At 44.4% G+C, this 26,631-nt stretch overlaps 1 protein-coding gene across 4 annotated transcripts in view; it reads right to left on the bottom strand.

The window, feature by feature from the left end:
• The window catches only part of MAST1 (microtubule associated serine/threonine kinase 1), a 136,869-nt gene that overhangs the window by 82,012 nt on the left and 28,226 nt on the right, over positions 1–26,631 (bottom strand). For 3 of the 4 annotated variants that reach the window (XM_061613772.1, XM_061613773.1, XM_061613776.1), the window contains exon 2: positions 23,426–23,457. In XM_061613772.1, coding sequence (XP_061469756.1) covers positions 23,426–23,457 — 32 coding nt within the window. Of the gene's footprint in view, positions 1–13,517; positions 13,604–23,425; positions 23,458–26,631 lie in introns of those variants that run through there. The other variant, XM_061613771.1, reaches the window with a different exon arrangement.

Below are 26,631 nucleotides of genomic sequence, written 5' to 3'. Positions count from 1 at the left end.
AAACAGTATTAGTGACAGGTTTGTACCCTGTGGCACACTATAGCACCAAGACTGTGGGGCTGAGACACAATTCCTCCAGTGCTATTTTCTGGACACGGCTAGGCAGGTAGGAATGGAAACACTGTAAAACAGTGCCACTGATACCCCTTCCACAGAGCTGGCCCAGAAGGACACCATAGCAGATCAAGAAGCAGGAAAAGACATGTATTCCACCTGGCCTGCTCTTGATACAGGGCATCCATCAGGGCGACCAATGCTGATTCAGTCCCAAAACCACACCTGAACCCAGACTGAAATGGATTCAAACAGCCCGTATCTTCCATGAACTTCTGCAACTGCTCTGCCACCACTCCCTCCATCTTGCCCTCAAAGGGGGTATTTATGATTGGTTGGTAGTTACTGTAAACCACAGGACACAGGATGTGCTTCTTCAAGAGTGGATGCACTGCTGCTTGTTTAAGAGCAGCAGATATCACTTGTTGCAGAGAGCTGTGTTCACCGCACCCTGGACCCTCCCAGTTAGCCCCCCACGACTAGCTTTCACCAGCCAGTCAAGAGATGCAAGAGTCCTGTCCACATCATCAGGGCACATAAACTGAAATAGATCCCATAAAATATGGGAAGGTGCTGCAATGGACACTTTGACTGGACTTGCAAAAACTGCTGCATCTGAGGCACTACGGGCTTAACAACTTTATCAGTAACAACCCGAGCAGGAAAAAGCACTTTGGAAGAAATTCACCTCCAAGGTATCTAATCTTCTTTAAACGTTCAAATGAAAGGCCCCCTATATATAACTGAAAGACAGCCAAGTGACCCACCCCTCCAGGCATCCGTAAAAGGACAAAACCCTCCCCCCTGGAGTGGCAGGGCATGAGCATCAGTTCTATGGCTTGAACTATAGAAAGTGCTCTGGATAGTCTTAAAACTCCTATGTGCCTAGGTTGAAGATTCTTTTTAACAGATATACCTTCCAGGGTGTGTCATTCAAGGTATGTCAATAGCTGCTAGCTCTGGGTACAAAACTGCTCACCATCATACACCCAAAAGGTAATCTGCAATGCTTTCCCATGTCTGACATTCAGTTCTTAAAGAGGACACAAGAAAGAATATTGTGACATTTTAAAGACTTATACACTCACATGGCACAAAAATGGAGATGGGGCCTGCTCAAGCCTCCATGATATTCTGGCGGAGGGGAGTAAGGTCAGAGGTATGTACACCATGAGTTTAGATTTTGTGTTATATGGGTAAAGTGTCCAGAAAGGGAAAATGTTCCCTTTCCTTTCCCATTCTCCCACTCTTCTCCAGAACCTTCTCCTATAAAGCAATGAAGCGCTGAAGTTTGGGGCTGACCGCTATTTATAAAGAGTAGCAGCAGAAGGGTTTAGGAAGAAGGGAAAGAAAAACAAGGTGTCTTTTTACTTTCCCGCTTTCAGAAAATCCCCCTGCCCAGACTCTGCAAGCCCAAACAACTCTACAGGGCTCTTGTTCTGGGCGGGCCAGAGCCTAGAACAGGAGTACTCCTGTTAGGGACTGGGTATACTTGGGGTCCACTGGTGAAATCCATTCCTAATCTTGTTAACAAATTAGGCACAATCACAGCCTGTCCTAATATGCTTACCAGGGCCAGTAAAATAAAAGTATATCAGAGTAATGAGCTGATTTTTCTTTTGCCTCACTGTCTGAACCCTTATGTCATCTCAACCCCCAGTCACTGGCAATAAACCCCTATTTTAAAACATAAACACTCTGCTCTGCTGTCATTCTGGAAGCAGCTGGTCTACCCACCTCTCCTCTACTGCCAAGGCTTAAGCTGCGAGGTGAAACAGAATTATTAAAGATGGCATCAGAGCAAATGAGGTGCAGATTTCTTAGGCCAGAATAATTACCCTGATTGTACCTCACCCCTATGATTCTGATAAGCCTGAGCAAATCGAGACATAATCAGTGCTGGCAGCCAAACTGCACAATCCAACCTATTCAGGTGGGGAGAAACAGACCAGCGTAACCCTCCAGATAATCCATAAACATACCTCTTCCTTGGCCAGTTCTCAAATCCATCACCCAATAAATTACTACTGTTGATATTTAAACACATGGTGCTCTTTTTTATATATGTTTTGTGGTGTTAATGGCATGATCTCTCTACTATGTCTCTTTTTTGCCTATGTCATGCAAGTGGGGGTTAGGACGAGAGGTTGTTTTCTGGTTCTCTCTCTTAGATAATCCATACATGGTTTTGTATATGGGTATAATTTTGTTTGTTTTCCTTTTGGTACTGTAATAAGATGTTATATGCTGTCTCAAGTGTACACCAACTGGTCTACACATTGCACCACTGGTTTTGTAATTTTGAAAAGATTCAATAAAAATTAACAACAACAATAAACAGGGACCACCACATCTGAGGGGGAATAGAGGTAGAACTCCACAAGATCAGTCTGATTCTGTAACATGTGCCTTTTACTGTCATGGGGGTAGTACTGTAGTTCATTCCAACAAATACAACAAAGAGTCCTGTAGCATCTTAAAGACTAACAAATTGATTGTAGGATGTTATAGCTGTCAAACAGGTTGGATATCCATATTTTTGTATTAATTCCAATATTCCTAATAAATTAGAAATAATTCTGCCGAATTCTTAAGTTCCTGAAGGACTGTAGGAGGGTGGGACCAATAAATGATCATGTTGATAAAAACAAAAGCGAGATTCAGAATGGTGTTTAGGAAAGGATCCTGATGTGTTTCAACACTCAGGCTTTCCACCTGGGAATAGATTTTCTCTGGGCATGGAAACTCTAAAAACGGTGCGAAAAATGTATCAGGATCCTTTCATAAATATTGGAATGCACATTTTTGGATCCCCTCCCCTTTTTGTCATCTTACTTCTTTATTTACTGGAAACAAGTTGTATTTGCAAAACTACAACATTTCTGCCAGGGTCCGTGATAATAAAAAATAAGCTAGAAGAAAATACATATAGTGGAAGATGAAACAGTGAGCAATAGGTGTGCACAAGAAAAAGGGAACTCAGCTAAACGACAGTGACAGAACAGGTGCAGTGCAAAACCCTTCCACCTCCAAGACTATGGGGAAAAGGTCCAGAGACCTCTTCTGACACTTACTAACATTCATACTCTTACAACCATGAAATCTAGAAACATCCCTTTTATTAACAAAAGGTGAGCATTTCATAATCTCAAAACCAAACTCAACCCAGGCACTTAAAAATGTTTCTAGCCCTCATGACTGTGAAGATATATAAGAAATAGTGTAGGCATCACCTGATGAATCACAGAAGTCGGAGAGTTAACTTAATAACGTTTCAGCTGGTTAGAGTGGGGCTTTTAATGACCTGTCTTGCCTTCCCCAATTAACAGATGCAGAATTATGCAAAATATAAGCAATGTTGCTTAATTTGCATATTCATTACAATTTTTTTTTTATTTCAATTCTGCCCTTCTAGGTGCAGAATTGTATTATGCAATGCAGAATTGCATTATTATTATTAATAATAATAAAAATTTATATCCCACCCTTTCTCCCAGTAGGAGCCCAGGGAGGAATTGTGTGCATGTGCATGCGTGTGTGCGTGCGTGAGGCTTAAAGGGCATGGTGCAGCCTTGGCCTAAGAGTAGCCATTATGAACTCACTCTGCAGCTGAGCAACATTCATTATCTTACAACCCACAGTGCTTTCTCGGCCGTGGATTAATCACAGTTCTATGTGGTTCCCCTACTCTGGGCCCACCTGCAACCTAAGCCAGGCCTGGCTCATTCACACACCAGTCTAGCAGATGCTTACCCACATCAGATCCAGTCAGCTACAATCACTGTTGTCAGGGCTGTGGCTGTTTTCAGGGTCCCTGACTGGTTTGGGAAGAGGGGCCCTGTTGCCTCTGATTATTATTGAAAAGATTTGAGTCACCATCAGGGCTTCACCGATTTTGGCATGACTTATTAGCTAGCCAGTATTTCTACCAATCTCCCCTGAATCCCCTGGCAGGCACTGCACAGAAGGTCTGGTGAAGAGGCAGAATTGTTTCTCATTTGTTCTGAGATACCGCAAAAAGTGCGAAAACAAGAGAAGACAGCTTTGCTGCCTGTTTCTTCTCTCCTCCAAATCTCAGCACAGATGAGAGAAGGCCCCTCCCCAACACTTCCCATCCTCCTCAATTTGTTGAAAACCCAGGGGAGGGAATAGGAGTTTTGTTCTGGGCAAGAGGTGGCCAGGTTGGCCCAGGAGTCCCAATCAACATCTGCTCCCAGCACCCCAGGGGGAAGATACATACAAAGCTCTAACTACAAATGACTGAAAGATTTTCAACAAGCTAGAGGCAAAAAGGTGAAGAGCATTATTATTTTTTATTTAACAAAATGTATATACCACTTGATTGAAAAAAAATCTCTAAGCAGTTTACAAGAAACCTTAAAATTATTTTTAAAAACTACTTAAAACAAGCAATTGAGAACATTAAAAAGACAAAACAGCAGCGAACTAAAAAGATGTTAGAACACACCAGTGTTATGGCACTGCTAAAACACCCATGCACATCCACTCTTTTCTATGGTCTTTCATCCCACTTTGCACCCCACTATCCTGACCCTCACTGTGTTGCTCAGAGATCACCTGATGAGACAAATTTTTGGGTTCTTTTTAAGGCAGGGGCGGGGAGCCTCTGGTCCACAAACCAAATTTGCCCCACCATGGGTTCCAATATAGCCTACGGGGCCATTTTTCCCAATCCACACCCACCTACTCCACATTTGACATCAGGTGTGACATCAGGTGTGGGCAGTCAGAGACACAGCTGGTTTACCTGTGCGATTGAATTCCCCAAGGGGAATTTGATTGCACAGCCAATTCCTGCAGAAAGCAGTATACAAGTCACAGCTCCTGTTCACTTCAGGAGGGCTGCTTGGGGGGGGGGGGGCTTCCCCACAGATCATGCCCCATAGGCCAGAGTAGTCTGTCTCTCATTTTGTAGCTGGCTGGAGCTGATGAGAGCTAAAATTTTAAAATTTAAATTTAATTTTTTAAATTATGTTTTATTGTGTATTGTATTTACATCCACCTGTATTTTAACCTGTTTTATTATGCTGTACACCACCCTGGGAGCTTATCGCTATAGGGCGGTTTAAAAATGTAATAAAATAAAATAAAATAAAAAAATTGAAAAGACCTGGAGGCCACTAGGCTGGTGAAGGCTGATGTAGGCTTTCAAACCCACCGACCCATTTGTGAACTATATTGGACTCTTTTTTCTTTTCTTTTTTGAGGTTCTCACAGTATATTTGACCTTAGGCTGGAGATAACCTTATGGAGGGAGAACTGAAGTGGTATGACATTACAGAGCTGGCCCTACCATTAGACAGGATGAGGCAGCTGCCTTAATGACAGCATATTCCATTAAAGGGCAAGCTTTTTATGAAGGGTGGCAAGGAAGATTCAGGTGTTATGACATTGCAAGGCGAAGCCTATTATTTGGCAGGGAGCGGCAGCTGCCTCAGACACCAAATTCTGCTGGTCCATTAACGGGCAGGATATTGTACATTATTTACAGAGCAATCCACCTCAGGGGAAGCCGGCGTAAGTTGTGCTGGAGCAAGGGAAGCCGACATAAAGTTCCATCACATCCAACTGCCATTCAGGAGCTTCTGGGTTAGCTGAATGCCGGCTCAGTTGGGAGCTGCACACAGAGACCAGAAAGTAAAAGCTTGCTTTCCCAAATACCCCTACCAGGGAATAAGCCCTCTCCATTGACTTCCATTACAATTTTCTTAGACTGACTTTCCCAGCATTACTTTTGCCTGGATTGGGACCTGCAGGAGTGCTCCAAACATGAGTTGGCTGTGGCCTATGTCCCCTCACCTCAACCCTTCTCTGACACACCCCTAAAACACCCCTTTTTCAGGAATTACACTGGCTTACGCCAGCGTCACTTATGTCAGTCTTGGCTGAGCTGGGCTGGCTGAGCCCTGGCTGAGGGAGTTGCGCTGGCGGAGCCCAGCTCAGCTGGAAATCTGCCGCATCCAACTCCCCTCAGCCTGATATAAATGCAGTGTGGCATATTTTTATTACCACTGGGGATAGCAGCACCATTTGGATTTTCTTCTTCAGCTACCAAAATGTCTTGCTGTCTGGGTTTGGTTCACAATCATTTTGTGGTGTTTCAAACTGCTTGACAATGGTGGAGCCAAAGAATGACTGTGTAGCTGAAGACCACAGGATGGAAACACTGCCCTCTATTAGATCACATCATCTTCAGGACCCATAAAAAAAAAGGAGAGAGAGAGAGATTGTCTTGTGTCCTGCTTTGGTACAAAGGCCTTGCCAGACAAAATGTCTTTCACAGTAGGGGGAGACGCTTTAGTGCTTCTACTAGCAGTAGTCCATATTCCTGTATCATGGCAAGGACATCGTGGAATATCATTTTAGAAGGTTCTAGAGAAGTACCCTTTGTCAGCAGAGGACCTAATTGTGGGGCAGCACAAAGGCCACGAAGAAGAGCTGTTTGTTTATTCTAATTGTAAGATGAGCATTGGACACAATCTTTCAAGGGAAAAAAGCAAAGAAAACTTTAGGGGAAAATAAATGTATAGTGGGGGGCATTCATAACAATGTGGGGTAGGCAGGGTCAAGGGAGACTCATGATGTGCAGAACAGTGATGTCATCGGTACCGCTCAATGGATGCCTCTGACACTAGCATCATTTTGGCAGAAGATTTGTCAAATCCCATTGAGACTCTTCTTGATGAAATATGGTTTCCCTTCTTTAGTTATATCAATAGTCAGGGGTCAGGGAAACATCCTCCAGCTACTCATAACTCTCTATGGCTGGGTTACATACACAAGTCTTGAGCGATGTGATCTATAAGTGTTCTTTTTATTCTTGATTGTACCTCGACTTTGTTTAATCCAGATTATTAACGTATGTATACTTACCTCAAAATAAAAGACTTAAAAAAAATTCTAATTGAGACAAGAATCACAAGGTACCAGCAGCGTAGGCTAGCATTCTGAGTGTTGGTCAACAGCACTTTATATCCACAACTGTGGTAGCTGCAATTATATGGAACCATTCTATTAGTCATGCAAAATAAACCATTAGGCTGAGATGGTGGAATTCTGGACTGTGGGCCCCTTCAGTGTTACAGTAGCAGTATGGCTCCTTTCCATATCTCAGATGCAACACCAGAAGCTACAGGTTATATCAGAGGAATTTACACAACTGCTTCCTCCTGCACCACTGCTAGGAACAGTTTCTGGGTGCAGCAATGTTAGCATGGGAAGGAGCAACTAATATGGATAGGTCTGCGAGCCAGTTTCTGATGCTACCTTTATAACATGGGAAATAACTGAATGCCTCTTACCCTGTGAAGGGAGTATCAGACTGTAAGTGAAAGAATGCATTTTGTAATGCTCCTCTGTATAAAACAAACAAAACATGTTCCTGTACAAAAATAGCACATTGGAGGATTTAGCGTGCTACCTTACTATATAATGAAGGGTTGTTGTTATTTACAGGGGGGAGTATTCAAAAGTATGCACCTTCACATCACTTCTGATTGTCTGAGAAATATACCTCAGTATCTAACGGAACATTTTCTCCTATTTGTACCTAGCCTTACCTGAAGGTCACCAACAGAGGCCCTTCTCCATGTGTCTCCTCAATCTGAAATTTGAGGGTGACCACAAGAGAAAATACCTTTTCTGTGGTGGCCCCCAGCTATGGAATCTCTCCGTAAAAGTCACCTGGCACCTACATTGTTGCCCTTTCACTGCCAGACTTTCGACACTTCTGTTCTCTTAGGCCTTTTAAGATTTTGGTTTTTTAATCTTGGTGGTACGACTGGTAGTTTTTAGCTCCTGTATTTGATGGTGATTTTAGCTTTTTGGTTTGTACTGCATTTTTGGGTGCTGGTCTTTTGTTTGCTTTTTGGATTGTTTTTATGCCAAGTGGATTTTTAACCTTATCATGGATTTTTATTGTACCACTGTTTTATTCTTCTGCACGATACCTAGAATTTTTTTGTATGAGGCATCAAAAATTACAAATAATAAACAAATAAATACTATACACATAGCCCTCTCTCCTCTTTGTATAATATAGACTAGGGCAAGCTGAACCACATGGTGAGGTGTACAACTGCAAGGCTTTATTTACAGTATGGCACACACATACACGAATCATTGTTAGAGTTCTGTCACTGCATGACTCACAACTGATTCCACTGAAACAGGAGCACTGTGTTTTAAGGCGATATGAAAAGTTCATCTTAGGTGTTTGATGTGTGATGGCTCATTCATATATGTATGTTACAATCAGGTAACAAACTGTGTATGTGAACCAAGAAGCCGCAAGCGAGGCTGCGCAAAAGGGGAATAGGTCTCTAGCCTAGGCCTCAAAGCTTTGGCTAGGACTTCCAAGGGCAACCTGTGCAGCCAGGGCATAGGAGTTAGCTGACCATCGCTCCCTGCCCAGATCACACCTGCTCAGTGGCAACTGAGCAAGGCTCAATCAAACAAAATCACATCACTGTCTTTTGCATTAATTCATCCAGAATCAATACCATTCCTCAGTTGGAGGCTCACAACTGCTAGCACTAATGAGAAACTCTATTTCACTTCAAATGGAAATTGAAAAGTGGAAATAAATGCACACTTTAGCGTCCATCATTGTGAATGCAACAGGCTGGTATTAAGAGGGAAATAACCTTCATTACGTCCTCCAATTAGGCGCCCTGAAAGGCATTCTACTCCAATCTTTCTACATATGACAATGTTAATGAAAGATTAATTTTCTTACAGTTACAGATAAGACAAAGTCACATACAGAAGTGTAGAAGAGGCACCAACACCATACCAATAGCACCTGGGCCCAGTAGCAAGAGTAAAGTCCTTCTACTGCTCTTCCACTTTCCGCAAAGATGGCAATAAAAATACTAGATATCAAAATACAATAATAACAATAATTTCTTTATGAAACTGTATACTATTCCCCTTGCATTTTTCTATTTTTTCCTTCCCACATCTCTAATGCCAGGTAGAAAGTAATACCTGAATGAGTTAATGAACTCTGAACCCTCTTTTTCTGCAGAACCCAGGAAAGAAGTGGGTTCTCAGTCTCTGGACATTCTCAGCCCTGATACAGCCAGCCTGGAGCTGCTTTTACAATCCTAATCGTAAAGGATCATGTCTGCCCATACGAACTGATCCAGGTTTTGAGATTTTCATTGCCAAGTCCTGCTTGCTGGTCTCCTGCTAATCAGAATTGTTTGGCAGGTATTAGAGACACGGCCTTTTCTGAACCAGGACTCAGAAATATGAACTCTCTTCCAAGGAAAACAGGCAAACCTCCCGCCACTTTTCTTTAGGAGGGCTATGATATGCTGGCATGATTTTTAGGGAGGCTCTTTAAACTGCGTTTGTAAATGTGATTGTGTTGTGTTATTTTATTGCTTTTACTGCTTCTGTGAAGTTTTTCTTGCTTTTGAATTTTGTAAGCCGTCTTGTAAGGAAGATGTCATCCTCAAATGCAGGGCACATGTAAATAAATGAAACAGCTGAGCACCTAAGACAGATGTGTAACACAGCAGGCTCCTTCTTCTTTTAGGAAATCTTTTTCTTGCATATCCAGAACTGAAACTGTGAGTTTATGTGTTACAACCAATGCTTAGCATTTGCACCTGAGTTGCCAAAAGCCAAACTAGGTACAGTAGTCTTACAACAGAGATGGTGCTTGATCTCAGGTCTCTGGGATCCAAGTCCAAGTCTATCTCATGAACTTCATAAGAACATTTTAGAAGTGAACATTTATTGGCCTGACAGTTTAAAACAAACAAAAAAATTCCATATCACTAATTATATATAAGGCAAGAATGGGGAACCGGCAGCCCTCCAGATGCTGCTGGACTCCAGCTCCCATCAGCCTCACCATATAGCTAAATGGTATGGGGTGATGGGAGTTGTGGTCTAGCAAATATCTGGAGAGCCGAAGGTTCCCCATCCCTGAAATAAGGTTTCTAACAAGTATTGGTGTGATAAACAATGAAACTGAGGTAAAAGCCTTAACCTACCTCCCAGAAATATGACATGGGAGTGGAAAGAACATAAAAGTCTAATTTTAAAAGTTGGACCCCCATCCAGCTGAGGGTGTGTTTCCAGGACGGGGAGAGATAAAGCCAGGGGCACTGTGGGCAGTGACAAAGCAACATCTTGGCAGCAGCAATACCAGAGGTCCTGGCAACTGGGTTATCAAGCAAAGAAAAAAGGGTGGTGAGCTTTAATCATCTTACCCCCTGCTCTTTGTGGCTGAAGCTACCCTCCAAAGCTGTTTTTTTACCCTTTGACACTAATTTGCTGTTGATCTGGTGCATGGGACAATGTTGATTAGCAGTTGCTGCACAGAAGCAAGCAATGTGGATTCTAACCTCAAGGAGGGTGTGTTGCAGGAGGGGGAAAGAGAGAAGCTGGTAACGCTGCAGGCAACGGGTTGCCCAGTGATGTGCCTACGAAAGCAGGCAAGACGTCTTCTCTTCTGGGGTAAGGACTTCACCCACATGAAAGTGGCAGACAGAGGGAGGAGGACCTTGTGTGAGAGGCAGAGAGGTGGAGATCTCCCAGGGTGAGAGACCGGGAGGGTCTGTCATTTTCTGTGAGGGTGGAGGGAGAAATTAAGCCCTACTTTTGTACAGGGAATATAGATTATGTAATTGTACATTCTTTTCATATTTTATATAGCCTGCTCCTGACTTCCCCCTCCCTTATTTCTTAGGTTGTTGCTATTATATATGTATTATGTCTACAGTTAAGTAAATAATAAGGTATGTTGTGGGATTTTGTATTTTATTATGTATTTCTTCTTATTATAATTGCTTTAATTTTTGTATGGTATCGATATTATGTTAAGTACTGAAATATTTTTTGGTACTTGCTATGTTGTAAACCATCCTGCATCTCTGGACAAAGGGTGGTATGTAAATTGAATAAATAAATAAATAATAATCCTGATCCAGGGCCATGCTAGATACAACAGGAACAGCCATGTTTCTTTCTTCTTGTGTGAACAAAGTATAAAAAAAACCGGGATCTGCTTTTGGCATTAAAAAGGGCACACAAGCAAGGAGAGCTAAATCTACCCAATTCCTTGCCTCCCTGCAACCCATCACTTGAGGCCCATTTCTCCATAGCCTGGCTCACTTGCAGCATGGGCGCTGAGCTGGGAGAAAAGGGCCTAGGACAATGAAGCATAGGCAGGCTCAGCTCCTCTTACCCAAGCATCCCTTTTCATGGTAAAGTAAAACTCCACATGAACGAGGCAGACCTATGATCAACTAATATGGCTGCTCTTGCCATGTCTAGGCTAGTCTCAGTTGTTCCTCTTTTCTCTACACAAGGCAGCAGATCTTTTCCAAACCACTTCAGAAAGCCATGTTAAGGATTTGGAAAGCAGTGGGGTCTGTTTTCTGGAAATGTTTTGCAAAGTCCAAACCCTAAAGAACGTCAAGGGTCCCTGCTCAGCGAAGAAACTACCTGGATAACCTTGTCAGTCTTTTTCTCTGTCTCTCTCATCCTAACCTACATCACAGGGCTGTTTCAAGATAAAATAGGATTCTCCTCATATATCCTCCCCAGCGCTTCTAAGACAAAGGACAGGATAAAATGTGAGAAACAAATAACTGTTTTATTTAATCCACAAGTATGAGATATTCTACAGTAAGCTTATTCCTGATAGTTTGAGAACTCATCTTTCCTATAGGTGGAGCAATAGGGCAGAGGACGTGCCTCTGTCTCCCTCATTTGCAGCTCAACAGATTCCCTTCTTTTGCAGGGAATATTGCCCAAGTCTCCCAGGGATTCTGCATTGAGAGAGAGTACCCTGCAAGCTTGCATATGTCAAGGTATCTTCCAGTGTTGTAATTTTGTGCAAGGAATTGTAGTGAGCCACTTAGCTGCTCGTTCGAAGTTCCTGCCCCATTGTTCTACTACACAGTGACATTCGGTGACAACATACACTCTACTTTCCACATCTACATTTAAACACACACTCACCCTCTCCATCAGGCATGCACACTTCTGCAATTTCCCTATATGTCCATCTCTCCAGCTCAGCCCTCACAAACTCATACTTCCAATTGCCAATATTCAAATGAACAGACCTAGATTATACATACGCACTGTTGGGAGATGCACAGGTAACTCAAACTGAGCCAGTCTTGGAGAAAAAGTTTAACTGCTGGCTCTGCCACAACCCCTCCTGGCTGACTCTGGACATGCCCTTTAGCCTCCCTGTGATATGCAGATGTAAAAGCATAGCCCTGCAACCAGAGCAAATTGTGGAGGTGAATACAAAGAAGACTGTGATGTATATTGGGGCACTATGGAAATGGAGGGCAATAGTGTGGGCAGTTTTAACAATGGATGGGTATTGTTGATATACATTTAGTTACCAAAGGCTGTGATGGATGGGTAAACCAGAAGATTTTTAATATCATCCTAGAGCACTTTTTAAGCAAACACCTCCAGGGCTAGAACACACTTCAAATTGCCAGCTCTGGGCATGAAGCACGTAGGCACTTGAAAAATTCACAACTGTGAGCACCGCCAGGAAGAACAACAGAATGCCAGGACCCAGCCATCAGCCTCTTATGTGGACCCTTCAATTTATTCCTGTTAATCCCCTTCCCACCTAACTTTCCTCCGGCAAATATGCACCCATATCCCCTCCTTCTGGAGTCCACATGGATATGCAGTTCTCCCACCCTCCGCATCTTCTTTCCATCCACTAAGGCTCAGCCCCCTTCCCCATCAGTCTCCATTTGCTCACTGCATCCAACAGTCCCCAATCTTCATCCAGCCGTTTGCTCTCCCACACACCCTCAAAGTCAATCCATCTGTCCCGTCCAGCAGCCATAAGCTTATCAAAGACTGAGTGACCCAGAAGAAGGGGGCACCCCTAGAGCATCAATCAGAGAGCCAGCTAGACAGAGGGATTGACAGACAGACTATTTATCCATAGGCACTGTTGCCAGTTCATATACACTCATGTCCCTGGCAGTTGCCATGGCATCCTAGTCTTTGTGAACCTTTCTTCCCCTCCCCCAACTGCGCCACAACCCTGCCAGCCACTGCGAACCCCCCCCCTCCCCAGGAGATATCTCCTTGGGGATTTGTAGCTGTCTGGCCACAATGCAGGGCGACAGGGAGGGGAGGGAAGTGGGGAGGTGATCACACCCTGCCATCCCTGCAGGCACAAATATGTAAGTTCTTGCTCCTTATACCTATTGCAAAAAAGCAGCGGGGGGGGGGATGTAGTGCGAGATATACAGGAGGCAGAGGAGGGATGAAGAGGTGAGAGGAGGAGAAGGGCAGGGAATGAAGGGATGATGAAGAAGTAAGGATGGATGGAGAAATGGAAGCAGAGGAGAGAAGGGTGATGGGGAGGGGCTATGGAGGGATGGAGAAGGAAAGAAGATGGAGGGATGCAGGCTGAAAGCTTCCTTTCTCAGTACCTTTTTGTACGACGAAACATGCTGCTCTCAAGGAAATCGGGCATAGAGAAATTGGAGAGCGCTGTCCAGAGGGACTCAGACATCATCCCCCAGGGGGGTCATGGTGGCGAGGAGCCTGGGGGTTGTGTATGCTGCTGCTGAAGCACCTTCTCAGCCCCCACTGGAGCAAAAAGTGGAGTGGGGGAGGTCTGTGGTGAGCCTTCCCTTTTGAAGAAGAATGGTTGGAGGAGGGAGGGAGGGAGTGCGGGGAAGGGCAGGGAGGAGGGGGAGGCATGAGGGGGCGGCGCTCTGTGAGTGCATGAGCACACACTGAAAAGTGCCTCTGCTCTGCAGATGGGAGTGGGTTCTGTGTACACACATTTGGCTGCAGGCAAATACTTGCATATTGTGGGTGCACACAGGTGTATTATTTCTTGCATTCATGGACATATTGTACACTTTATTGTGTAAAACGTGTATCTGTTTTCTGTCTCTTCTGTGTATATGAAAACTTGGCATGCAGATGTGCCCACCATCCCTAGTTGTGTAAGTGCATGCATGGGCACCTCTAGACATGCACAAGCTTGCCTGCTTGCATGTCGGAAGAGGCAGAGGCATGCAACAGGTTGCTCTACTTTATGATTTCAATGCAGGCCTGGCCTGGCCTGAAACCAATTTAAACAGCCATAAACAGCTGACCTACAGGTTAATATGCTGAAATCTGGGAAACTGTATACATGTTACTGTTGTTTTTGCCCAATATAACCTGCTTTGTTTTGAAGAGCAGGAAATGTTCCCAGAAAAACTTTAGAAAATGTCTGGAAAGGGATATCAAATCCATGCTCAGGATCAGTGAACCTGGTGGCCTTCTTCATAGTGTAGTACAGCGGCAAAAAAGAGAGCTATGAATAAGGAAGAGCCTGGTCCAAATCCTTCCTCTACCATTAACTCCTGAGGAACCAATCTTTCTCAGCCTCAGCAGCCCCCACTCTGCAATCGGGGGTTAATAATACTGGCCTACCTTACAGGGTTATTTTATTTTTGAAGTGCTTTGAACAGTCTAAATCACTATACAAATGCTAAGAATTATGATGTGGCAAAATAGTCACATGGCCCAAAGCAGAAGATGCAGCTCTCCATGGCACTGCAAACCTTCTAAATTCAGGTTGAGCACTGGCATGTAAAATGGCAGCTTCTGCTTGTGGCAAGTAATGGGATTTATTTGCCTGAGCAGGGAGCAGCCCAAGCTGATTCATCTTTGTACCCAGCCCTTCCCCTCACTCCACTCCAATGGATGCAAAAGGTGATCAGGTGACAGACAAGTGCGCTTTTAACCTGTTGGGTGGACTGTGTTTTGTTTTGGGATTTTTGCATGACTTGCTTTATGCAGCTCTGTGACTTGCATACAATTTTAAAAAACACTATAAAAGAAAAGCAGTCTGTAAGGATAGCAGGTAAGTGCAAATCCCTGCTGATAGCATGAGAGGAAAACAACAAGAAGAAGCCATACTTTTAAAGCACTGTTTTTGGCATGGTAACCAAGGATGCAGACATTCAGCACTTCAGAATGCACATGGGGAGAGCATCGCTTGCATGGAAGAGCCCCCAGATCAAAATCTCCCTAAAAATGTTTACGTATTGAGGGAAATACCAGACTACATGCTTAATCTTTCCTCTTTACATTTTCAACACAGAGGTTTTGAAGGAGCATGGATGCTTTCAAGCTAGCAATCCTTGATGGTGCAGTTCTATGGGTAGACAGTGCCAGTGTCTTGCCACCACGACCCCGCAGCTCTTGCTGCTGTGCCAGTAGAGTCGTGTAGCAGTTTCTGAAGTAGGTAGTTAAATACAGAACTAACCCTGTGAATCAACACCATGCAAAGTTGTGCCGCTGTAGGATGTATTTCATACAACCACAAACACTGATACATGTCCTTATTCAGTCTCCAGTAATGTGCTCATATTCTAGTCCATTGCCACTGGGATGGAGAGGGGAAAACATGAATGCACAGAAAAAAAGTTTTAACAGATATATGTAGAAACACACAAATACTCATTTAAATGTAACAAATTATATATCGTCAGTCAAAGAAGCACAACTATGTGCCACACTGTTAACACCTGAAGAAATGAACATACAGAAATATCAACTCTTAATAATCTCCATACTGGCACACTCACATTTCAAGCAATGAATAAAGGGAGCCTTCATAAAGGCATGAAGCCTGGTATGGACTTCGGCTTGGCTTGGCTTATTCTTTCCTGCTTTGCCATGTGTGGACATCTTATGAGAAGCAGGTGCATCTTGGAGCACAGTGGAGCAACTGCTCCCCTCCTTTGAAAGCATTATTTGCAGTCCTCATGATTACAGAAAAATACTTGGAAATGAATGCAAAGTTTTAGCTGGGTTCTCAGAAACAAAACTCTTCCGCTCTGGTTTTCCCCAATGCATACTACCCATGTGCTGTACCCAGCAGTTTTGTCCTTGTCTTCAGTGTTATTTCAAACTCGAACAATGCTGGAAAGTCCTCAGGAAATGAGCGCTGAACTCAGCACTGGAATCCAGGCTGAAAAACTATAATGCAAAGTGAGCATTCAGCATGTGTGGGGAGGGAAGCATCCTTCTCTGGCCCCATTAGCCTTAATCTGGTCTAAGGCAAAGATTACATTCAAACTGAAACGCAGTTCTGTATCTAATAAGCACAAACTGCTTCACGCAACAAAAATACTGCCCCATAATATCCCATGGCAGAGTGGATTCAATGAAAGACATGGAAGTTCTGCCTGATGAAACTCGAAGGCAAATTGCTAGGAAAAATTGCTAAAACATGATGATTCATCCTGACAACTTGGGGTCTTCTGTGCTTGTACATGCATAAATGTAGAAAAGGATTAATCTGGAATCTTAAAGAATAATGTCCCACATATCTGTGAGCATTGACCTGCCCACCCACTCCCGCTTTGATGGTCTGTGCAAGAGAGTTATGTTCAAAAAGCTGAGAGGGTGATACTAGATCATATTGGGGAACCAGTGATCTTTATGATAGAAATCCCTCTAATCCCTCTAGGAAGTTAAAAAGAATATAGTTTGTTTGACCTAGGTTTATACCACCACTTTAGAGAGCCATCAGTGCCTTTCTGACACCAGCAGCCATTAACTCCAATTTCCACCCTCATTTCAGACTTGTATGCATGCGTCGTACCTCAACATACTGCACAAAAAGGCATGCTCACCAAGTGTAGAAGCACAGGGTCAAGAATGAATGTGGATGGACAGAGGCAAGCAGCCACCAGCACAGATACAACCTTATTCATTCCCAACATTTGGTGCACATTTTGCTACTTAAATATAAAATCCATGAGGAGACCTATGAGCAGGAACTGGCAGGTATCTAGTCTTGTAGGTGGATCTTTTCTGCACAATCCATGTGGATTAAACATTCCAGAAATGTGTATATATATTCATATGTAATCCTCCCATACATTTCTCTGTGGAAGCAAAACATTATGTCAACAATCTAAACAGTATTATATATGCAAAATAAGGAACCACACACACACACACACAGAGTCAAAGCTTATTTTGACATTTTATTCTGCAGCCGTTCTAACACCTGATGAGATAAGTCACTTTTTAAACTGAACAATGGCTTGCCTCTTCAGGAGAGCAAGTGAACTCCTGACTATTTGCTTATCCACATAAAAGGGTAGATACTCCACAGTTTCCTCACTACAGGGATAATTATGGCCTTAGCAAGCTGATGTCTGTTTAAGATACGATTGTGAAAATTTAGAGACTGCAAGTAGCAGGGGACTGTGAACTAATGACATATGCAAATGTGGAAACTTTCCTGCCAATTTTTCAAACACTGTGAGGACTCCAAACACAAATTTGTAAGTGAAAAGTTATGCAGTTTAATATTCTATTTATATAATAATAATAATAATAATAATAAAATTTTATTTCTAAGTTGCCTATCTGGCCGAATTAACGGCCACTCTAGGCGACGTACAGAAAATTAAAATATAACATGTAAATACAAATACAACATCAGACTCTACTTAATCTAAACCCACCTACATCTTTACAGAATAAAACTAGATTACCCAAAAGTCCCGTAGGCCCGCCTAAACAGCCAGGTTTTCAATTCTCGGCAGAAACCTACCAGGGAGGGGGCATGGCGAAGGTCACATGGCAGAGAATTCCAGAGGGTGGGGGCCACAATCGAAAATGCCTTCTCTCTGGTCCGCACCAGCCTAGCTGTTTTAACTGGCGGAACCGAGAGAAGGTCTTGTGAGGCTGATCTCTTCAGGCGGCATATTTGATGATGCTGGAGGCGCTCCTTTAGATAAACTGGACCGAAACCATGTAGGGCTTTAAAGGTTAACACCAACACCTTGAATTGGGCCCGGTAAACAACTGGTAACCAGTGCAGATCTTCTAGCACTGGAGTGATATGATCACGGCGACAGCTGTTCTTAATCAACCGTACCGCCACATTCTGTACCAGCTGTAGTTTCCGGACCATCCTCAAGGGTAACCCAACGTAGAACGCATTACAGTAGTCTAAGCGAGAGGAGACCAGGGCATGTACCACCCGTGGGATAATTAGGAAAGGTATTGAAAATAAAACAGCCAATATCATAATGCCGTTGTATAAATCTATGGTGCGGCCGCATTTGGAATACTGTGTACAGTTCTGGTCGCCTCATCTCAAAAAGGATATGATAGAGTTGGAAAAGGTTCAGAAGAGGGCAACCAGAATGATCAAGGGGATGGAGCGACTCCCTTACGAGGAAAGGTTGCAGCATTTGGGGCTTTTTAGTTTAGAGAAAAGGCGGGTCAGAGGAGACATGATAGAAGTGTATAAAATTATGCATGGCATTGAGAAAGTGGATAGAGAAAAGTTCTTCTCCCTCTCTCATAATACTAGAACTCGTGGACATTCAAAGAAGCTGAATGTTGGAAGATTCAGGACAGACAAAAGGAAGTACTTCTTTACTCAGCGCATAGTTAAACTATGGAATTTGCTCCCACAAGATGCAGTAATGGCCACCAGCTTGGATGGCTTTAAAAGAAGATTAGACAAATTCATGGAGGACAGGGCTATCAATGGCTACTAGCCGTGATGGCTGTGCTGTGCCACCCTAGTCAGAGGCAGCATGCTTCTGAAAACCAGTTGCCGGAAGCCTCAGGAGGGGAGAGTGTTCTTGCACTCGGGTCCTGCTTGCGGGCTTCCCCCAGGCACCTGGTTGGCCACTGTGAGAACAGGATGCTGGACTAGATGGGCCACTGGCCTGATCCAGCAGGCTCTTCTTATGTTCTTATGGGAGCAGATGGACAGGAAGGTAGGGACGCAGCCTCTGTATTAGATGTAATTGATACCAAGCTGCCCGGCTCACTGCCAAAACCTGAGCCTCCATGGACAGCTGGGAGTCAAGAATGACCCCGAGGCTGCAAACCTGGTCCTTTAGGGGCAATCTTACCCCATTGAACACCAGGTCAATATCACCCAACCTCCTCTTGTCTCCCACAAGCAATACCTCGGTCTTGTCGGGGTTCAGTTTCAGCCTATTACCTCCCATCCATTCACTTACGGACTCCAGGCACTTGGAAATGGTATCCACAGCCAACTCTGGTGAGGACTTAAATGAGAGATAGAGCTGAGTGTCATCCGCATATTGGTGACACTGCAACCCAAATCTCCTGATGATGGCCGCCAGTGGCTTTACATAGATGTTAAATAGCATGGGAGAGAGGATAGAACCCTGTGGCACACCACAATTGAGAGGCCAAGGGTCTGAAACCTCATCTCCCAGTGCCACCCGTTGGTGCCTGTCTGAGAGATAGGAACGGAACCACCATAAAACAGTGCCCCCGATTCCCATTCCCTCCAGGCGATCCAAGAGGATACCGTGGTCAACGGTATCGAAAGCCGCTGAGAGATCCAGGAGGACGAGGAAGGCATGTTCTCCCCTATCCAACGCCCTCCTCAAATCATCCACCAGAGCAACCAAGGCTGTTTCAGTTCCATGTCCAGTCCTGAAGCCCGATTGGAAAGGATCTAAATAATCTGCTTCATCCAAGTGTGACTGTAGCTGTGTGGCCACCACTCGCTCGATCACCTTGCCCAAAAATGGTAGATTAGAGACTGGGCGAAAGTTGTTCAACTCTTGGGGATCCAAGGAGGACTTTTTCAGAATGGGCTTGATTACTGCCTCCTTAAGGGCTAATGGCAGTGCACCCTCTTCCAAGGAAGCATTTACCACTGCCTTGATCCCTTCGCTCAGTCTCTCTTTGCAGCCCACAATGAGCCACGTAGGGCAAGGGTCAAACAGACAGGTGGTCGGCCTCACAGTAGAGAGCACCTTGTCCACTTCCTCAGAGGGAAGAGGCTGAAAGCGATCCCACCGGACCAGGATGCAACTGGCCGACTCTGGCCCACTTCCTGTGTCCACGGTGTATGGAATCGTGTTCTTCAGGTGCTCGATTTTATCAGCAAAGCGTTTGGCAAATGTGTCACAGGAGGCTTTAGAATGCTCCATGGGTTCCTGCACAACCGGACTGACCAGGCTTCGGACCACTTGGAACAACCTCCTGGGACAACACTCTGCGGATGCAATAGAGGCAATAAAGAAATCTTTCTTTGTTGCCTTTGTTGCCACTTGATAGGCAGCTATTGCTGCTCTAACCAGTGTCCGATCGTCTTCGGAGCGAGATTTCCGCCACCGGCGCTCTAGTCGTCTCACCTCCTGCCTCAGACCCCATAAGCGTGGTGTATACCAGGGTGCAATCTGAGTTCTATTCAGAGGGAGAGGACGTTTCGGAGCCACCCGGTCTATTGCCCTGGCGATCTCCCTATTCCACTCTGTCACCAGGGTTTCGACCGGGCGACCTTCTGACGGCTCCCAATCTCCCAGCGCATTCAGGAATCCCTTTGGCTCCATCAGGCGTCTGGGACGGACCATCCTAATAGGTCCCTTTCCCCTGAGGAGGGTGTGCGGCAATGAGAGGTCCATGTTCACCATATAGTGATCTGACCATGACACGGGGTTCGAAGAAACAGCCCCCATTTTCAGAGCACTACCACCCCCTCCAGAGACAAACACAAGGTCGAGAGCATGACCGGCTACATGGATGGCCCCAAAATTACTAAGGTGCAGTTCCCAGGAAGTCATGGTTTCCATGAAATCCCGAGGAGCTCCTATGAGAGTCCCCCAAAACCAAAAGGTTGGGGGAGAGAACCCGCACGTCCGAGACAACCTCGAGCACCTCGGCCAGGGAGTCTGCTGTGCAGCGGGGTGGGGGGTACACAAGCAGGATCCCTAAACTGCCCTTAGGGCCCAACCTCCAGTACATGCAGTCAACAAACTTGGTCTCGTGGAGAGGGAGTCTGGCAAAACTCAAGGACCCCCGGTAGATGACTGCCACTCCCCCTCCCCGCCTACCAATCCTCAGCTGCTGCGCGTACTGGAAACCAGCTGGACACATGGCCTCAAGCACAGGAGCTGTGGCCTCATCCAGCCAGGTTTCCGTAATACACATTAGGTCTGCGTTCTCATCCACAATCATGTCATGGATGAGCGATGTTTTCTGTACCACAGACCTGGCATTACACAACAGCAGCCGAAGGTTGGATGGAGTCGTACATCCCCCAGTTGTCTTCTGGTGATGGGCAGGCCCGGAACAGGGGATGGATATTATGCATCTATCCCTTGTTCCCCGAAACTGGCCTGGCCTGCTCCTCACACCCCTCCAGCATCTGCCGCCTAGCCTCTCAATATCGTGGCCTCCCACCCTCCCCACAGGAGCCCTCTCCGATATGCACATGTCCCCCTCCCACCTGGATATAAGAATATTCAGTTCTGTTTTATGTACTTTAATGCATGTGTATGCAGAATATTGTCACAAACAGCCAATGGAACAACCACATATCCCAGTCCCATGTTAGTATCCCCATGAAGCCATTAGGAGCCGTCATCAGGAGATTTGGGGCAAGGTGTCAGCGGTACGCTGATGATACCCAGCTCTATTTCTTGGAAACATCTGAATCGGGAGAGACTGTGTAAGCCCTGGACCACTGCCTGGACTTGGTGGTGGGCTAGATGAGGGCCAACAAACTGAGTCTGGTGCTGTGGGTAGGTGGTTCCTGAGTCCAGATAATTGGTCATTTGCTTGCTTTGGATGGGGTTGTACTCTTTATGAAAGATCAGGTCCGTAGTCTGGGGGTGCTCCTGGATCCATCTTTGTCCCCAGAGGCCCAGGTGACTTCAGTGGCTAGGAGAGCCTTTTAACAGGATCAGCTGGTAAGACAGCTGTAGCCATTTCTGGACTGGGTAAGCCAACCGCTGTCATCCATGCATTGGTAACTTCCAGGCTGGATTACTATAATGCACTCTCTGTGGAGCTGCCATTGAGGTTGGTCCAGAAGTAGCAGCTCATGCAAAATATGTCGGCACGACTGCTTACTGGGGCAGGATATAGCCAACATGTTACCCTGCTGCTGAAATAATTACACTGGTTACCAGTAAGCCAGGTTAGGTTCAATATGCTGGTTTTCGTTTATGAAGCCCCATACAGTTTGGGACCATGATACCTGAAATATCGTCTTATCCCTTATATGCCCAGCCAATCACTCTGCAGATGAGGCCCTCCTGCAGATACCACCTTATTAGGAAGTCCATTGTGCACAACATGGGAAGCGGACCTTTAGTGTTGTGGCACCGACTCTTTGGAATTCATTCCCCTTAAATATTAGACTGGCACTATCTCTGTTGTCTTTTTGGCACCTACTGAAGTCCTTCCTCTTTTAACAAGCCTTTTATTATTTATTTTATTTATTTATTACATTTATACCCCACCTTTCTTTCCATGATAGAAACCCAAGGCGGCTTACATATGGTTCCCAAGCGGTTTCCCATCCAGGCACTGACCAGACTTGACCCTGCTTAGCTTCAGCAGGGTGCTGGCCTCAGACCACATCTCAGTCTGCATTTGTACTGGAATTGTTTTTAAAATATTTTTGAATATGTTTTGTTTTTACAATTCTTTTAGTGCTTTATTATCTGTTTGAAGCCCTGGGCTCCCTTTGGGAGGAAGGGCGGGAAATAAATTTAGATAAATAAATGATGATGATATCCCTTCCCAGGCTCCTTTAAATACCTTAACATCCTAGCAGAGCAGTCAGTAACTAGAGTCCCCTTGGACAAGTCTGTCCTCTCAAGGGGTTCTCCCTTGCCCTACAGCTGCCAACCACGTGGCAGAAGTATCAAAGGGTTGATATCTAAGGCGACAAGACCTGTCAGCAGGTAATGCTGAAGGGTGAAGGTGGGAGCCTTCATCTTCTGCTCTCATTTTATTCTTTCAGTAGGTTTCTAAGAAAACTAGCTGGTGACCAGATCAAACATATTTTTAAAAAACAAACGGAAAAAAAGAGACGGTGTCCACAACACAGGATGAGTGTTAAAACTGGCCATGTATTTAACAATGGGCAGGTTATGGGCAGGGTGGAAGACAAAATAACAAATAATACTGAAGCTGGAAAGCAGCTTTTAAGGGCCACTTAAAATATTATGACAGTCTTTGCTGAAATTCTCTTTGTTTGGTGGAGGTTAGTGCTTCAAAGCTCCACACTGCATTCATCACTCCAATTGTGGGCAGCGTCTCACCACCACTACTAAGGATGTGTATCATGTAAATAGGACAATGTACATAATAAGCTGTTATACAAAGCATCATCACAGGGAAGGGCTGGCAACCTACTCATTGGGGTCATGATATTTAAATCAGCCCACAAGCTGGGGAAATGGCACATATTCCAAACACACACACACACACACACGCAACAAAGCAGCTATAAAAAAAGAGCCTTCTCGCACTTTGGGATTCTGTTATAGATATATTGTGAACATAGAAATCCTGTACTTACCTACTACTTTTCCTGGGCAAAGGGAGGTCTTTCTGCAAATAATAATTAAAAAATCCCATTAGTTACATAAGTAAGGTGAGGGTGAGGATGGGGAAGACTAGCCATTTATTCTCACACTCCACTCTGCATGAAGAAAAATAATAGAAAAGGCATTCATCTCTGCTGTTTCTGTAAATACACTCCATTTGAGAACCTTGTTGCCTTTCAGTATGTAATAACACAAAGGAAAAGGATCATTTATATGGAACGCAGCTTTCCTGGGGACAGTGGATCAGAGCAGCTAGTCAACAATGCTTCATCCAACAAGCAACACATTCCCCTTCAAAAAGGTTGCGTAAGGCTGAAAATGTGAGAGTCTACCATTTGCCCATGATGAAATATGCTAAAGGAGAGTTGAGGAAGACAGGGAGACTTATGGCAGCACAGACAGCACAAAGTAGGTGAATCTGTGATGATAAAAAAAGGCTTTGCAGAAGAGGTAAGTCAGGCCAATTAGAATGTGCGTTTGCCATGTTTCCATGAGAGCATAGAGAAAGGACAGGGATATTATGTATTATTACATGCACAGAAATCATCTCAGTGAAAAACTCAGCTTTCACTTAAAAAAAACAACAGGATTCTAGTCCTTACATCTGTGAAGACAATTAAAAGTGTGATCACTACAGTCCTGATGGAGTCTCAGAAGTCAAAGGAATTACCAACAGGATTCCCAGTGGTCAAAGGGTGGAGATTCTATGCATTCTACAGCTTCCTGCCCCTGACTAGCAAAACCAGAATAAATTATGCATAATAGTAATAGCCCAAAGTGCATAATAAATTATGTAAAACAAGAAAAAAGGCAAATGTACTTCATTTACAGCGAATACCCAAATCACAAAGTTCAACTTTTCTTGTTGCAGTGTTTGGACTGCCTCGGTGCAGTGCTTTTATTTATTTGTTTAAATTTTAGCAGAGAGTACATTTTTACCTGTTTATGGGCTGGTGGAGAGAAGAAAGGACAGCTGTTCCATAGAGTGTCATCACGAAAGGCATAAAGGTGGAAGTGACAGAAGAGAATGGAACAGAGAAGATGAACTAGATGAGGGAACCAGGGGTGGGGGTAGGAGCAGAGATGAGAAAAGGGAATTGAGGGTGGATGGGTGAAGAACCTAAAGGATCAAGACTGCAATCCTATGCCCACATACCTGGGAATAAGCCCTACTGAACTCAATGGGGCTTACTTCTGAGTAAACATGTACAGGATTGCATTGGAAGACAGGCAGCCAGGCAGGCTTTCAAGACTGAGTTGCTTCCCAATATTAGGCATCTTCAAGACGTGAAAGCACTTTGATTCTCTTGATGTAACAGGTAGTGTTATATATGCTTTCTGATGAGTTATTTTGACAGGCATATTGGATTTTCCAGATTGTCGAAGTGTCAGAACATGTACCTGCAAAAATCCGATATAATTGCTAAAGATCACATTCATGGCACATTGCTTTGCAGTCTGGATGTCAATGGTGCTTACTAACACCAGACAATGAGGGCAGAGTTATAGGTCCCAACTCCTCTGTTACAGACATCCTTGACCCTGAACCACTAAGATGTATACCTTTGTGGGTTTTGCTCTTGATGAATTTATTTATTTATTTATTTAATTAATTAAGCTTATATACCGCCCGACTAGCAACAGCTCTCTGGGCGGTGAACATTAAAAATACAATAAAAATAACACAAAACTGTACAGTCTAAAATCAAAATATAATAATTTAGAATTAACAGGAATTAAAATGCCTCAGAGAAGAGAAAGGTTTTAACCTGGCGCTGAATAGATGATAGTGTCGGCGCCAGGCGCACCTCCTCGGGGAGACCATTCCATAGTTCGGGGGCCACCACTGAGAAGGCCCTAGATCTTGTCACCACTCTCCGGGCTTCCCTATGAGTCGGAACCCGGAGGAGGGCCTTCGTAGTAGACCGTAGTGTACGGGCCGGTTCATATCGGGAGAGGCGTTCCGACATAAGGCTTTATAGGTAAGTACCAACACTTTGAATCTGGCCCGGAAGCATATTGGAAGCCAGTGCAAACGGGCTAGCACAGGTGTTATATGCTCAGACCGCTTAGTTCTTGTTAGCAGTCTGGCCGCCGCATTTTGCACTAGCTGTAGCTTCCGAATCGTCTTCAAAGGTAGCCCTATGTAAAGCGCATTGCAGTAGTCCAGACGCGAGGTTACCATAGCATGTACCACTGATGAGAGGTCCTCCTTACTCAGATAGGGACGTAGCTGGGCTACCAACCGAAGTTGGTAGAACGCATTCCGGGCCACCGAGGCTACATGAGCCTCAAGTGTGAGGGAAGAGTCTAAGATGACTCCCAGACTACGCACCTGTTCCTTTAGGGGGAGTGTAACCCCATCCAGGACAGGGTATATATCCACCATCCGATCAGAGAAACCATCCACCAACAGCATCTCAGTCTTGTCAGGATTGAGTCTCAGTTTGTTAGTTGCTGAAATGCTGAAATGCTCCTTATACCCCATTTTCTATTATCTATGGAGAGCCGTATTTTTGTAAGACACTGTTGTTTATTGTTAACCTAGAAGAGAAGGCACTTTTGAATCCTCCCTTATTTCCAACATTTATCAGCTGCTTTTGAAAAGAAGCTAAAAGTAGCTTACAACATGACAAATAAAACAATAATCCTATATATTTTTAAAGCTAGCAAAAAATATAATCCATTTTTTTAAAAGCTAACAAACCTGGAGAAGGGAATATCAGAAAGATGTCCTACTGCCTTTCCTAAAAGGATATTTCCCCTGTATCTAGCCAAGCCATTTTCTTTGGCTGCTTCATCTTCAATTCAGCCTGCTGGTTATTATCTATAAAGTCCTAAATGGCTTGAGATGAGGATATTTGGAGGGCTGTCTCTGCCTGCATGAACCTGCCTGTCAACTGTGGTCATCTTCTGATGCCCTCCTCTGTGTTCTGCCACCAAGATGAGTGTGACTGATTAACAGAGATGCAGGGCAGGGCCCTTTTGGTGGAAGCATAAATTTAACTGTGCAACTCCAAGGGAGGTTAGACAAACCTTCTTGTTGTTGCCCTTTAGGCTGGTGGTTAAGATATTTTTGTTCCACCAGACTTTCAATGCAACTTAATGTTATCTAGTTATGGTTTTGTTAATCTGTTTTATTTTGGCTTTAAATACGCTTTTTAATTGCATCAATATT

This window comes from Rhineura floridana, chromosome 3 (genome assembly GCF_030035675.1).
Source record: "Rhineura floridana isolate rRhiFlo1 chromosome 3, rRhiFlo1.hap2, whole genome shotgun sequence".
Classification (NCBI taxonomy): Eukaryota; Metazoa; Chordata; class Lepidosauria; order Squamata; family Rhineuridae; genus Rhineura; species Rhineura floridana.
The sequence above is the reverse complement of the archived record's forward strand: the minus strand, read 5'-3'. Positions and strand labels throughout refer to the sequence as shown.